At 41.4% G+C, this 15,839-nt stretch overlaps 1 protein-coding gene across 1 annotated transcript; it reads left to right on the top strand.

Moving 5' to 3' along the window:
* The first annotated feature begins 7,299 nt into the window (after positions 1–7,299).
* On the top strand, positions 7,300–15,623 carry shox (shox homeobox). The gene is given in 6 exon segments (XM_026295857.1): positions 7,300–7,702; positions 9,244–9,452; positions 12,463–12,520; positions 12,704–12,792; positions 14,816–14,884; positions 14,887–15,623. Coding segments are annotated over 6 exon segments (915 nt in total). The 5' UTR covers positions 7,300–7,455; the 3' UTR covers positions 15,130–15,623.
* The last annotated feature ends 216 nt before the right edge of the window (positions 15,624–15,839 follow it).

Genomic DNA, 15,839 nt, shown 5'->3' with positions numbered 1-15,839 from the left:
AAAGCTGAGAGCGCTGTATGACAACGGCAATTAGCCAGGATCATAGGCAAAAAATAATCATTAAAAAATACCTCGGCCAAGATTAGCTTTTCACTTAATGACCAATTCATTAGCTAATTGATTTCTTATTAGTTACAGCCAGAGACGACTGTTTAGGGTACTGGTGCTGGTAATTAACAGCATTTACACCATTAGTCAATTGCTTAATTTTCCAGGAAAACAACTTTGGAGGGGAGCATAGCTGGAGGCTTCGGGCCATTTGCTTTTTGCTCCTCTGCTTGGTTATCTATTAAATATCAAGAGGGGAATCATCTTTCAGCTTAAGGGCTGTTAACATGCACTAATACCTACTGATTACCCATTCATGTCATGTGACCACGTGTTTGGTGCCTGAATCCATCTGAGCTGAGACAGGTGGATGAGGGGATTTCAGGAAGGGATGAGAGGGGTGATGTAATTAAAAGAAAAAAGGAATTGCACTACAAATTTGTTATATGTTATACTTAATATGACACTTTTTCAGTATCACATCTGGGCTGCCTGCACCTATAGATTAGATGTATCAAATGAATTGAGAGGGAATTAGATTAATTATTGCTCTCAGCTGGTGGAGCTGCTGTGGTCCTTTGAGGGTCTTCTTCCCTCCATAAGACCTGAGCCAAAGCAGGCGAGGACGGATGGATGAGTAGTGACAGGTGCTGCCTGCCTAAAGCAGCTTGCTGAGCTATCCACTGGCAGCTTATAATGACGACCCACTTTGCTAACATATAAATGACCTCTAAGAAAACATATAAGCCAAAATGTGGCTGAATCCTAAAAAGACTGTATGTTATTAATGATGGCCTGTGAGTGCTTTTCTCATGAGTGATTAATCAGAGAACTTAGTTATGATCTTATCACTTATTTACAAAGTTTTCATTAAACTCTTTTAAGTGATCGCGGACATTTGACATTTTGACTGTTCCCACTAAAAAAATACTGAGATTTTTATTTCTGTCTCTTTCAGCCTTCCCTGTCCACATGTCCCTTAGACCACTCACCTTCTCCCAGTGCTAAAAATTCCCATTTCTTAACCCTGCAATTGTGGCAGTGCTTGTCTGTATGTCCAGCAGATGCCGTAAATGTCACAGTGGAGGCACACTGTGATGAGTCAAAAATATTATATGCCATTCTTACCTGTACTTGCTGTCTAAATGCCACATCTAAAGACGTCAAACTAAGTTTGAGGTCTACAAAAAGTGGAGCCACTGGACTTCTGGCCTCAGTCTTTGGAAAAGAGATGAGCAATTCAAAGGGATGAGATGATAGACACGTCTGATAGAGGAGAGGCAATGATTTGACCCATCAAAGCCTGCCTTCAGCCAACAGACACAGCCTGAGGCACATACCAGATCAGTCTTACACTGAGCCCACTTGTGACGCACCAACACACCCATATACACATTTATTTGTGTTCATTCTAATGTACACATATGTAAAGCTTGTGCCTCTGTCCTAAACAGGTCAGGTTGTAGTGGATAAACTGGTTTTATAGGACTCAGCTATAGGGGGCACTCCTGTCTAATCACACACTAACCTCTCATGCGTCAATACAAGCCTCTTCTTTATGCATCTCCATTCTCACCCTAATCTTTGGCATCTGTTCTTCATTCACCCCTTCTCCCTAAGCTTTCGTTCTCTGTTTCTCTAGGTAGACCCCTTTTCTGTGTTGCCATCACCTTTTTTCCTCCCAGTCCCCCCTCAAATCCATTCTCCTCCCTTCTGTGTCTCTCTCTTCTCTGTCTGTGTTGGGCCTTCAGTTCTGTTAATTAATTCTAATGAAGTCATCTATCAAGGCCTCCTCTTTTCTCAGCACCACAACATAAATCAGTCTTCGTAAAACATGCTATCCCTCTTTCTCCCTCTCTCGTGCTCTTTGCACTGAAGACAGTCTCTCGCTCTTGCTCTCTACAGAGAAGGCTTTAATTGTGTGATTGAGAAAGTGTAGCATCAGTCCATAAAAGCCAGTCTGACTCAAATGGCTGCTCTCTGTCTGACACCAGAGGGACTCCTTATAGCCTGCTGTGGTGAGACACACAAAGCAAGTGACTTAAAACAGACACTTATTGTAAATGGGCCTCACTGGTCTCCGAAGACATTGTTAACATGTCTGTGGGATGGTTCTCCTGCCAAGAAGGAACTTGATCCATCTCCACATTTACAAAATTAATTTCTATTACAATCTGTGACTGACTAACACTGCCCAGATTGGGATTTATTTGCTGCCACAACACACAATAATATTTCCAAACCGATAGCCCTAGAGGATCTAATTCAATTCAGTCTCAGAATGACTGTTAGGTTGGTTTTTATTTTGTGTAATGTTCTTCTTTTTCTCTGCTATTGGATAAACAATAAAAATTAGACAATTATGCAAGTAGGATTTCCTTCTTATGGTTTCACGTCACCATGCTGTGTCCCCTCTGAAGAGGGTGATGCAAACCTGATGTAATGAAATGTGTGCGAGAAGCCCCAGCACATCTAAATAATGTATAAATGATACATCTTGTTAGCCTTGACTCACAGGTTCAGTTATCTTCTTGTGCACCAAATGATCAATGTCCTCCTCATGCACTCTCTCCATCCATTCCCAATTCTTCCTGCCTCTCCCTGGGCCTTTCATGTTGCCCTCTGGGAACCAAACAAAACATGATTTTCTACTGCAAACAAGGTGCTAAAACACCATGTGATCATTCATGAATTATTTGAATGCTATTGATTTGTATAAATCGTTGCAATCCCCCAGAGTCTTTGACCATAAGAACAACAGTATATTTGTAAGGACTTGATGAAAGTCCCCTCATTTTTTTGGCATAAATAAAAGGGAGAAATTTAAGGTGATGCTAGTGATTAATGAGTAGATTTAACCTGAAGAGTAAACTGTAGCTTGTTAGGGAGAGAGAGAGGGAACGAGCATGTGTTTGATTTTCAAGCACTAACAGTGGATTACTGTTTGCCCTGCAAATCGGCGCTGCATTTAAGGGTATAATGTCAATTTCATGCCTTTTTTTCCTCAACAAGAGGCCCCAGTGCCCTGTGGGTAGATAGCACTTAGAGAATAGACAGGGAAAAATAACAATCCAAAACAGAGAACCAACATACTCCCAAAACATCCCAGTCAAGCGCTAATGTTCAGCACATTGTGGTATTTTCATGTTGAATTTTTTTTTCCCCCAGAAAGCCTCATTTAGATGGCAGACAAAGCTTCTGAACACAGAACAGGCTGTAGTCTCTGTGGACTGCTGCAGCACTGGAAGAGGACCTAAATGAAGGCACCAGACAAAGTAGCAAACCATGAGATCCCTGCACCCTGCAGACAAACCAGAGGACTCTAATAAACAAACACGATCACTGCCATTAACATGACTCCGAGATAAAATCCTCTTCTTCACAAAAGAAAGGTTTACATTTTTCGTACCAGGGGAAGAATCCAATTTTGTGTTCCTGCACAGGACATCTGTACAGTATCTCTGTAATGCTGAATCAGATTCCTCTATAACACTTTATTGCATTTTTTTCGCTGCCCCCCGTCCCTATAGAACGAGATGATGATATTTGGAGATAAGCGCTGCTCTAAGAGAAGCTTTATGGCCATGGAAATTATATTAGAAACAAGAGCCGCTGTAGTTGCTTTTTAAGTTAAATTTTCAAAACTCACTCTGCTCTCTTGGGGCCAAGTAAAACATTTAGACAATCACATCTGTCACATATTATGAATTTACTGAAGCATGGTGCAGAGAGATTAGGATCTTTTTGTCTTTCTTTTACACACACGGACATAATTTGATATAGAGTATGTTTTTTTTTCAATTCACAGATTTCGACTATGTAAATGAATTAGATAATGACTTCCCTCCTAAGTGGGAAAAAAAAATGTCTTGGCACCCTTCCAGAAACTGAGATCTGCATTTAGGATCATCCGTCCCTTCACACATGAGGGATTAGTCCGGCAAAGAGAACAGGTTGAAACAGTGTTGTGACTTGGGTCCAGGCAGGCAGCGGCTGCTCCAACCCTCCCTGCATACGCTTCTCATCTCTGAGCCTAGACACTGACAGACCAGAGCAGTAATGCAGCCCAACTCTCGTGTTTAATGTGCTACACCAAAAGCATAAACGTTGATGTATAATCACTGATGGTAACACAATCCTAATTCATTCAAAGCTTTACATTGCTACAGTGTGCCACCCCCCCCCCCAGCCCTTTCCCCCCCCCCAGCCCTTTTTCCCTCCCCCAGCCCTTTTTCCCTCCCCCAACATCTCCCACTCTCTCTCTCCCTGCTCTCTCCCAGCCAGCACAGACTCATTTAAGTCTGCTGATGTCTTGATAATGCTCCAAAGCTTTCACAGGCAGGTAGAGAAGGAATTCCTCAGCTCCCTAATTAGCAGTAAATGGACAGTCAGTGCAGGAGAATGTTTATGGCCAGTTAAAGATGATGCTTGTCGGCTCCTTCCTACAAAGAAACATGCTTCACCCACAGCCTTGAGAGGTTTATAGCACAAACAATGCTTTAAACACATTAAATAAAGTGAAAAATGGAGACTAATCAGAGCATTTGCAGGTTGCTCTGTAGTGTTGTGGTAATATTGTGGCTTAATTATTCAATTAATTGAGTGTATCACATAGAAAAAGAAAAGTACCCAGATCTGAGCATGTACTGATTCATATTATAAAGCAAAAATGTAGGTTACAGTGATTAAAGATAGAAATCAACAGTGATGAATAAATTACAAGTGAACAGTCAGGTGTCCAACCTGATTACTGTAGGAAGTACTTTGCTTTTCATAATGAAATTTACAGCTTCATTAATTGTATAAAAAGCTATATCAGATAAATCCTGAATTACATAACATCATCTGTGTTATATTACAGTACTGCCACTTATAAACAACGATGATAATAATAATTTAACTATAATACTTTTTCTATGTATGTGCTATTTTTTTGTACTCTACGTATACAGCTTTCAGGCCACACATCTTCATGTGTTGGTGTTTCTATCGCACACTGTGTCCCTTGTCTGTGCTGTGGTCGGCTCCACTGCATGGATAAAACAACAACAACAACAATACTGGTAATAAATAAGTCACTGAATAATTAAAAAATAACATGGCATGCTTTTTTTCTGGAGCGCAGCAGCAGCAGGAAAGGCGGGGTGTCGAGTTCTTGAGGAATGAACGGCAACTGGAAATATGATTGAGGCCCCTTTAAGAGTTGTTGGCCACTAAACTACAGCGACACCAGCGTTGGTGCGTAAAGAGCATCCCTCCTAGATTTCTTCTGATATTCCTCCAGGCGGCTGCTGATTGGATACCACATGGCTCAAACCGATGAGATTACATGCAGTAATTTTTAAATCTTTAGAAAACGTGGAGCTGGAGCGTCTAACGTTGTTAGAGCGGCTGTATAATGTTCTGTAAAAATAAAGTATGATAAAACACACAAACGAAAAAAATAATAATTTAGATATTTGGTGCTATACTGTACATTGTCTTATTTTAATTGGCCACTGTGCTCGTCATTCATATTAAACACGCACTGCCTGAAGCCCTTCTGGCGATATGTTTTCCTTTATTATTCTGGATGAATATTTTACTGAAGAATAAATGAGCTTACCATTTAAATACAAAGGAGCACTTAAAAAATAATCCATATTCATTTCGTTGCATTGTTATTTGAAAAAAACTGAATATTATTTCCACAGGTTGGCTGAAAAGTCAGGTTATGTTTTTTTGTTTTCTCTGTTATACATGCTCTCACACCCAACATGAAAATATTTTATATTAGGCATTAGAATGACCACTGACCAAATAATATCAAAAAGATTAATATTTTCTTTTGGGATGTCAAAGTTAGATGGAAGCCGTGCGTAAAAGTTCCATATTTCCTTTCATTTTATTTTTAGGAAGCCCCCGTTGGCGGATTATTTCGTTAAACACTCGTGCGCCTTTGGTAAACGCCACTTTATTGTGGGATGATATGGAGGCACACGACTGGGAGCGCAGATTTGCGTCTTAAAGAGGATTTAGGTCTATTAACAACAAAAGGCGCAGTTCATGGCACAAGGGAGAGACCTCGACTTGTGCGTCAGCCGCAGTGATGTGAAGCGAGCACAGTGATAAATGGAGAGACATCAAACCGAGTCATTAGAGAGCTGAGATATGAGACTTTCACAGTGGCGGGCCGCTCAGGGCGGCAGACCCAGGGGATCGCACTCCTCTCCCGGCCTTTTGTGTTTGTGTGCTGGACTGATGAACGACTTAGATAACGTTAAGCCATTATGGGCTCACTTATTCCCATGAAAATCCTGTAAATAGAGGGAACATTTTTTCACTGCTGATATCTATTGATTTGCAGCCCCTACTTGTAACCGGAAACCACAGAGGATTACAAGTGAATACTCAAAAGGGAACAGAATTTATAACAGACTAATATTAATTACAAGCTCACCCCATAATTATGTCTTTGTTGCTGTTAAGTGTTGGTTTCCTTCATGACTTTCACTTTTTATATACACCTGTTTGCAGATAGATAAAACAAAATATAGCCTTACTTTCATTTTAAAATTACAAATGAATGTCAAACATTTTCTGCCATAAAGCAGAGAAAAATAAAATATTGGGTTCTAATTATATTATCTAATATTACCAAAGTGTAATTTACGTCTGTTGTGATGCTTCAAAATATTTCGTCTTGAACAGCTTCATGTATTTTCAATAATTAAGCACTTCTAAATTCTGCCTTGATATTGTTGAATCTCTCTTCAGGCTCAGGATAAGAAGCATAAGTCCAATCAGCTGATACACAAGAGCTTATGGATGACTTATGGCCCAGCTCCTGCACAGAGTAGCTTTCGGACACATTTGTCAGCTCAACAAACACTGCAAAAAACAAAACAAAACACAACAAAAAAAATCTAGGGACATCCCAACAAACCCAGCATTTGTATCTCTCAATCGCGTTAATTAAATTTTCGTCGAATTAATCAGAGCCATACAGGGCCTTCTCACAGGAGAGAGCCATAGTAGGCATTTTAATGACCCCGTAATTCAATTAACCGCCTCCATCAGCTCCATCATTGATTTGTGGAAAAAGAAAAAAAAAAGCTGCTGAAAGTTGAATTCGGCAAAGTCGAGACGGCCTGTAATTGCTCAAGACACAGATCGGAGGGAAGAGGGCTGGGGGGGGGGGGGCTGGGCTGCGGTGGCCGTGTATAAATAGTGTGCTCTCAAATACACAGTCACAACAGCAGGAGTGATCTCACCTCCTCTCCACCCCTTCTATCTATCGCTGCTGCCAGCCTCCAAAAAAGAGCGTATCCGTGAGCAGTTGTGGTGCACACAGACGGTAAGGCATATTACTGAGAATTCACGGTGGATTTCCCTGACCAGGACCACTACTGAGCCACAGAGCCCACCATGGAAGAACTTACGGCATTCGTGTCGAAATCTTTCGATCAGAAAAGCAAGGAGAGCAGCAAAGAGAGTATCACGTACAGGGAAGTTTTGGAGAGCGGCTTGACAAGGGCGAGGGAGCTGGGCAGCCCGGAGACAAACCTGCAGGACATAACGGAGAGCAACCACTGCCCGGTGCATCTGTTCAAGGACCACGTCGAGCTGGAAAAGGAGAAACTGAAGGAGTTTAATGTTTCGAGGGCGACAGAAGGTAAGTTTTTTTTTTATTTTATTGCAAGAAATGCTTCGTATTGTGTCGGGAAATCTCTCAAGTTAAGCTGTTTGGAATCGGAAGCGCCGATGTTTTTAAGGAAATGCCAACAAATCCGTGCGTAAAAAGACTTTAATTGACATAGCGCCGTGCGTTCAGCTCAAGTGGACTGACAAAGTTAACACATTATTCTGTTATTACAATGATTCTTTTACACAGCAGGAGGCGGGCCCAGAGTCTAACTGTGGCTTTAACCATTTGATGATTGTTTTCAGACATTCAGTCTTTACTCAGGGAAAAAATAACTGCGACGTGTCTCCTAATTTTTAGGACTGAATTTCATTATCTTTGTGGCCTTGAATCTACATTTATCCATATTTTAATTACAATTAAATTTTTAAAATACTAACATACTATATGACTACACACAAATATAACTATAATAATACCCTAAAGGGATAGCCTATATAAAAGTGTATGGCAACACTTTCAGCTCCACTTTATTTCCTGGATCTGTTATGAATTTTGAGGTACGTTTTATTTAATAAATCTGACACAATACTAATTCAAAGTTCGCCTGCAGTATGATTGTGATGTAAAGTCTTATTTAAAATATGCAGCATGTAGAATTGACAGTCACAACAAATCTAATCTAATCTGTTGGATCATTGTAAAATCAATTAAAAAAAAAGACATTTAAGCATTAAAAGTAGAGTAAAGCAGCGGGACAGGCCTCCGGTCTCTCAGATATACTGTGCAGTGGGAAGACTTTAACACGTTTAGTCATTTTCTTCCCATATTTGTCCTGTAGCAGCAGCACAAAGGCTCAACACTATTCTGCATTATTCTTTTCATTCCCTCCAGCCGAGTGAGAGGACGACTGGTCCTGTGTACATATGCACAGAACATGTACATTATGTTTTTAGATCAAATCAACTGTGAACTACACAACTACAAACAGCAAAATGCATGTGGATAAATAAGTAATTGCAGCAGCTGTCAAGTGTCTTGCTAATAATAACAACACGCTGATAACAGTTAGTAGTGTAGTGTAATAAAAAGAGAATATGCTATGGACTGGCAGCCATGTACATCTTAAGGTTTAAAAGAAAAAAGGAATCTTCAGGGTCCTGTAAGGGGAAAATGTCAGTCTCAACATTTCGTGTTTACAGCCTGAAATAACCTGAGTCTGTTTTTACCCTGTAGGAGGGTAGTCAGGCCTGAATCCTGAGGCTTAATTCTCTGCCCTGTACTCCTGTATGTATTGACTGATTTACTTGTATAACGGCACTGACTTACACAGGCTGTAAACGTAACCAGGCCTCTCTCGGAGAAACAGGCTGTGTAATGTGTGTGTTAATGCCAAATTGTCAGGCCTAAGGCCCCTGTTAGGGCCCAGTCTATGTTATGGGGGGTAGTAATGTACATGTGAGATGTGTAGGTAAGGAAGAGGGAAACTGAAGCTGACTTATTCGGGAAGCTTTAATGTCCAGATTTTAAACGCATCGTTTTCCTTTTTCCAACCGTGGGCCGTTTGACAGGAATATACGAGTGTAAGGAGAAAAAGGAGGACGTGAAGTCGGAGGACGAGGATGCACAGGGCAAACTGAAGCAACGGAGGAGTCGCACTAACTTCACCTTGGAGCAGCTGAACGAGCTGGAGCGGCTCTTCGACGAGACGCACTATCCGGACGCCTTCATGAGAGAGGAGTTAAGCCAGCGGTTGGGACTGTCCGAGGCCAGAGTGCAGGTGAGGATCCGCCTTAAAGACGCTCTTGTCTGACGCGAAATGGCAACCACAAGGACGCTGCTGTGAGCAGCAAACGGCGCTTTACTCATTATATTCCTGCAGGGACTGGCAGTGAGTCTGCAGCGTTTACAGCGTCCTCGGCTGTTAGTGGCGGTGTTCTTGTGTTGTGAAGGATTTTGGATCCTTGTATGACGATGGAAGGTTGATAGGCCTCTAATTATTCCTTCAAACAGTGACTAAATAATTAAGAGAAAATAAAAACAAATATTTCGCCATAAAGGAGAAAAACAGATTTTATAGTTTCATCTTTGCTTTGCTTAAAACTGTAAAAATGATTGTACACGTGTGCGCAACGATACAGCGACTTCCTCATTTTTATTTTATTTTGTAATGATCCAGTTTAAAGTTGAACCGCGTCTTGATCATGGTTTCAAGCTCAGTCCAAGCGTGAGCCACATTAAAAAATACACATTTTCTTCTTCTGTGGCATATAACGCACCGTGTGTCCTTCAACATGTAAAATTAAAAACAAAATGTCAAGAGCTCATTAGTCTACGACCTTACAAAGCCCTGAGATAAATGATGCATCTTCTGTGTGAAACAGCCCCAGGTCTGAAATATTCCTACAGCCTAACGCTCCTGTGAGGATTTACAGGGTCTCTCTGGCGCTTGTTGAGGATTTATTGTGAGTTTATCGCAGTTTGTGACTTTTCAGTCCTTGTGTTGTCGTAATATTCCTGCAGTGAGTTATAAATATAGACTAACATTTGTGGAAAATATCGCAAAGAAGAACAATTACTGTGGCATACAATGAAAAGAAAAATCACATTTTAGCGGAATATTTAACCACATTGGACTAGTACGTGTCTGTTGCAATGCAATTAACAAGTAGCTCAAATAAACAAAATGTAAAAAAGTGTTTATATATTTATAGGTGGTGGCTTAGTTTCACCCATTGATGTCAAACAAGTGTAAACTGCTGTAAATCATCCGGGATGTAACGACCCACTGAGCCTCCGTCAGTAGGCCCTCAGCCTGCTCCCAGAGCCCAGCAGCCCGGGGTGGTGGTGGTTGAGTGGGGGGGGGGGGGGGTCCTAACCGATGATTAAAATGAATGAAGAGCCTGCATGGCCGCTTCAGGGGACGCGCGCTTATGTCAACTGGTTTCCCTCCTCATTTTCTTTGTAATATCTGCCATTGGCTTGATGTAGTGTCTCCATAAAAACAGATTAGAAATAACTCAATTCTGGTCCAACTCTGCTGCTGTTCGGATATCTAATCGGATGAATAAAACCCATCTCAGAGCTCTATAAGCCACCCGGCTACCATTTGGAGCTCAACGTCGTCGGACCTTTCTGACACTAGTATAATAAAGACAACGCTACAGTTACCACTAATAAAGTGTATAGCGTGTGGATTAAAATAACTGATGGTGTGACTGTGGCTGATAAAGACTTAACGGCCTGGCTCGGTGTCTTTTGTGGGATGACTGAGCGCACTGAAGTCGTTGATCGCCTGGTCTCGGAAATTAAAGCATCTGAAAAGGCGCGTTTTTAAGGCACATTGTAGGCGTGTGGACCTGTTCTCTCCAGATTTAGTGAAGGCGAATTGCAGCATGGGTTGTTGCAGGCTGTGAACCTGCGCTCCGAGCAGCTGTCAATGAACCTAATTGAAAGTTATGAGAGCTTGGTGAGGAGCAGGCAGTAATTCAGTTAGGACTAATATCTTTGGGTTTCTGGCGCGCTGCTAAATTAAATGTCATTATTCACTGTCTCTAATAAAAAATCAAAAAGGAAATGAGATTAGGGTATTTGTGAAGCGCATCATTGAGTGGCCCTTAATGAAGAAATAACTGTCTGAACCAGTGTAGTTCACTTTGCTTAACATACTGGCACGTAATTGGAATTGATCACGGGCCTGTCTAATATTAGCATTGATTTATCTGAGGGATTATTGTGCGTCTGTGCAGAAAACACCTTTTCTGCCACCATTTAAGGCTGGACAGCTGATAACTCACACCCAATTATAGTAGTAATAATAATAATAATAATAATAATAATAATAACAACAACAATATGAATAATAACAAGAACAATAATAATATGAATAATAATAGCAATAACAATATGAATAATAATAATAGTTTGGTAACAATTGTAGCCTATTTTATGCTGCGTAAATGTTATTAGCTGAAATGTTCCTTTAACGTTCCTATAATATGATCCGTGTGTGAAAATACATTTGTAAAACCAAAATTATTCATTTTTCGTCACTTTCCCTCTTCTGGCCGTTTGTCTCGGTCACTTATAGACATGATGGACTGCCCTGTTACTGCAGTCCCATCGACACAGTGTTGGACGCCGTTTAAAATGGCTCCACGGCACCTTCAGTCATCATCATCATCATCATCATCATCAGTCTATGCCCTTTGTGGTCCACGACCAGTCGCTAATTTCGCATCTGTAAATGATAATCTTCGCGGGGTCGAAGGGGAGGGGAGATAATGTTATTCACCGAGGCAAATTAGGTTGATGATGATTAACAATAGGCCTGCGGCTTCAAAGACACTCAGCAAACTGGAAGCTGGTTAACGAAGGTTTCTATTTCCTTAACGAAATATCATTATAGCGTTTACACTGAGTTCTGTAATGGTATGTAGTAGCTGAGCTAATACTGTGTTAGTCATTTTGTTATAATATTTTAAATGTTCTTTTATAACTAGTATTATTATTATACCCCATAACCATTTACCATGATGCCGAGTATGGTGTTTATGGTTTTGTTTCCAAGATATTTTGAATTTTCCTGCTGTATTTGTTCATCAATAAGGGGCTTAAGGGGCTTTTGCAGTTACATCAAATCTTATTTGGCCTTGTTCTTTTCTTATAGCTTACAAATAAAAGCCTTGTCCATAAATATATTATTAATATAATATTTGATATATGCCTGATCAAAAACTGGACTTATAGTTTTTTATTATTTATCTAATTTAATTTTTTCATAATTACAGGTTTGGTTTCAAAACAGAAGAGCAAAATGTCGAAAACAAGAAAACCAGATGCACAAAGGTAAATGTGATATATTCTAAAGTTTAGCATGATCTTATTTAATTGGACTTTTTTTGTTATTTTAGTTTGACAGTGTGACACAATTTAACAATTTTTAGCTGCATGTGGAAAAACTGTGACTTCCTCATCTCACATAACGACAAATGTCTGGCTGCCTGACAGACATCTTTCCCTTCTCTCCAGGTGTTATTCTGGGCAGTGGCAGTCACCTTGACGCATGCAGAGTAGCACCCTATGTCAATATGGGTGCCCTCCGGATGCCCTTCCAACAGGTAGGCCATGTTCTTGTATTAGCAGTGGCTGACAAAGCTTAAAATGTGAGAGACCATCCAATCAGAGAACATGATCTCAGGCTCAATTACATGCAGGAAAAAAAACTAAAAATGTAGGTGAAGTTGCAGAAAAAAAGATGATTACTCAGCATCTTGTAAAGCAGGGCTGAAGACAGAAATCTATAAAAAAAAAAACAAGTTAAACCAGGGAAAAGTTTAATTTGGAGCTATGTGTGTGTTTCTGTGCATGCTTGTATCTGCTCTGGTGGAATCAGAGTCAAAATAGGCCTTCTATATTTGTCCACCTACATGTATCTATGGGCCATGTGCAGCTATTAGATGCAAGTGATGAGAGACTGTGTGTGTGAATGTGTGTGTGCACCTTTCACCTCCTGGCTGGGTGGAGAGGGTCAGGCTGCACAGGGCGAGGAGAGGTGGACAGACATTTGATCTGCTGCTATCTGCTTTTGCGTCCTGGCTGCTGTGTTTTCTGCTCGACCCTCGTGAAAAGCTGCGGCCTAATTAAGCAAACAGTGCGGCAGGCGCGAGCACATAAAAGAGATGATGAAAGTGGGGAATGGAGTGGGCTCTGATGGATATTAGTGTTGAGCTGCACTGGCAGGGGTGAAGGCTTGAGGCCTGCGTACTGAGAGAAGCTTGGTGTATGAGGATGAAACAGGCAGTGGGCTGCACTGATATTACAATACAGCATACGCATATAAAACAAGTAACTAACTAACGGCTGGATAAGGTCATGACTGGTAATTGTAAGGTCTGAGGCTTGAATCTGCCCTGAAAACTTCACGTCATGTGCTTCTTCAGTATCAGTCAACAAGTAAAGAAAAACATAAACCCTCGCTTTGCATGGAGATATAAGTGCTCACGTACACTCTCGCACAAACACGTCAACCATCCAGCACCTGTTTTGTCAGGGCCGGATCAGTTTCTGTCATGTCCTCCAAACAAGATTGCCCCACAAAATCAAGTTTCAAGAAGTCAATTCGGTTTTCCATCAGTGCTTCTTCTTTTCTAGTTGAAGTCATCCCACACCACAGCTCTGGAAATTATCAGTCCCAGCTGCAGTTTGTTACCTGATTGTTAGCAAAGATGTCTGCAAATGTTTGTTGATTGCAGGAGGTTTTGTTTGGATGCTGGCACACTGCTGCTGAGCAACTATACATTTTGTGGCTCACTTTAATTTTCCCTTTCATTTAACCACTCCAACTTGTGTCAGTTTCACTATTTCAGGCCAATATGAAAGGGAGCAAAGTGAAAAAAATAATATTTAGTAAAGTTAAAATCTGACTTCATATCATTTTATTTTGGTTGGAGAAGAAAGCATGAAATACTTTAATTTTCCCACTTCTTCCTGTGGTTTTTGAAACACATGAGAAATGGCAACAGGCTCAGCTCTCTCCCTCTGAAGTAAGCGGATGCTTAATTTTCACCTACTTCTTATAAAATAATTGCCAAGTATGTGAAAGCTGATATTTTATGCTCCTTATGGCTTTTTTCCCTTCCTCAGGAATATGTCTGGATAAATATTTATAACTCCAAATATGTGAATATCTTTTTAGTGCAAAATTGTTTATTTATGCAATTGAATACATAATCAGGATAACAAGACTGCATATTTCCAAGGATATAACGGAGTCCTCAGTCAGAATTACACAAATCTGTTCTGGGTCCTAGAAAGACTTTGATTCTAGACGATTAAATTGGATGTGGTGTCTGAGAGTAATGTATGATTCATTAACTTTTAGAATAGCTGACATGAAAAAAGGCTGAAGCTCAGAGTGCAGCCCCTAACTATTTTCTTAGAAAACATAGTGTAAGCAACAGGTTTGAGGGGGTAAAAATTTGAGGGGGAATTTAATAGTGTCAGACTGTGAAACCTAAATCCTCAACCCTCTTTACACACACACACACACACACACACACACACACACACACACACACACACACACACACACACATCGCCTGAGGCATAGATGCTGACTAACATTATATTGCTGTTCTGCAGGTCCAAGCCCAGCTCCAGTTGGATGGGGTCACCCACTCTCACCCCCACCTGCACCCTCACCTGGCTGCTCACGCTCCCTACCTGATGTTCCCACCCCCTCCCTTTGGACTACCAATCGCATCTCTCGCCGACTCGGCCTCAGCAGCAGCGGCGGTGGCGGCAGCTGCCAAAAGCAACAGCAAGAACTCGAGTATCGCCGACCTGCGACTCAAGGCAAGAAAACACACCGAGGCTCTGGGACTCTGACCCCACCGGGCTGCCCCTCCGCTCGCCTGATGCCCATAATCGCCTCTCACACAAGACTGAGCCTGTGAAAGGGCCGTGTCACTCACAGCTAAACCTAAACTAAACAAAAACACTGAGTGAGAATGAAAGAGAGGAACACATACAGAGAGGGGGGAGAGAGAGTGTGTGTGAGAGAGAAAGGGGGAGAACAGTGGAGGAAGAAAATAAAAAGGAGGGAGCGAGAAAATTGTCACAAAACCAGCTGCCAAAACAAACCACTTGTAGAGAACGGTAATTAAATACCAATGAAATCACCTTTTACTTTTCGCCCAACAGGCAGGACTTCTGCGGGGCCAGTGGCTCAGTCCACTCCAGGCACAGATCACATCCCAAGGACCGTACAAACACATGTGGATGTCTGTCTGAGGGGCCAGGCCGGGGCCCGTCAGACCAGAAGACGTTAGAACAAAGCAAACTGGCAGGCAGCAGCAGGGCCAAAAGCTGAGCCTCGCTGACGCTGGCTGCCGCCATGTTGACAGTGCAGAAGGTTGAGCACTGGGGAAACAGACCCACACACCACCTCACTGAGGCATTGGACCGGCTCTCACCTTTATGTCCCTCCCTGCCACACCCCTCAGTAGAAAAAAAAAAAAAAAAGCCAAAAAAAAAAAAAAAAGAAGAAAAAAGAAAATGCTTAAAAAAAGGCCATATTTGTCTCCAACCACTGTGTTCCCTGCTGCTGCCAAGTGCATGAGCTCTAATGGAGGAGCGTTCTGGGACTGGCCTCTATCCACACCTG

The sequence above is a fragment of the Mastacembelus armatus genome, chromosome 21 (assembly GCF_900324485.2).
Source record: "Mastacembelus armatus chromosome 21, fMasArm1.2, whole genome shotgun sequence".
Lineage (NCBI taxonomy): Eukaryota > Metazoa > Chordata > Actinopteri > Synbranchiformes > Mastacembelidae > Mastacembelus > Mastacembelus armatus.
This window is presented reverse-complemented; position numbering and strand designations above follow the sequence as displayed.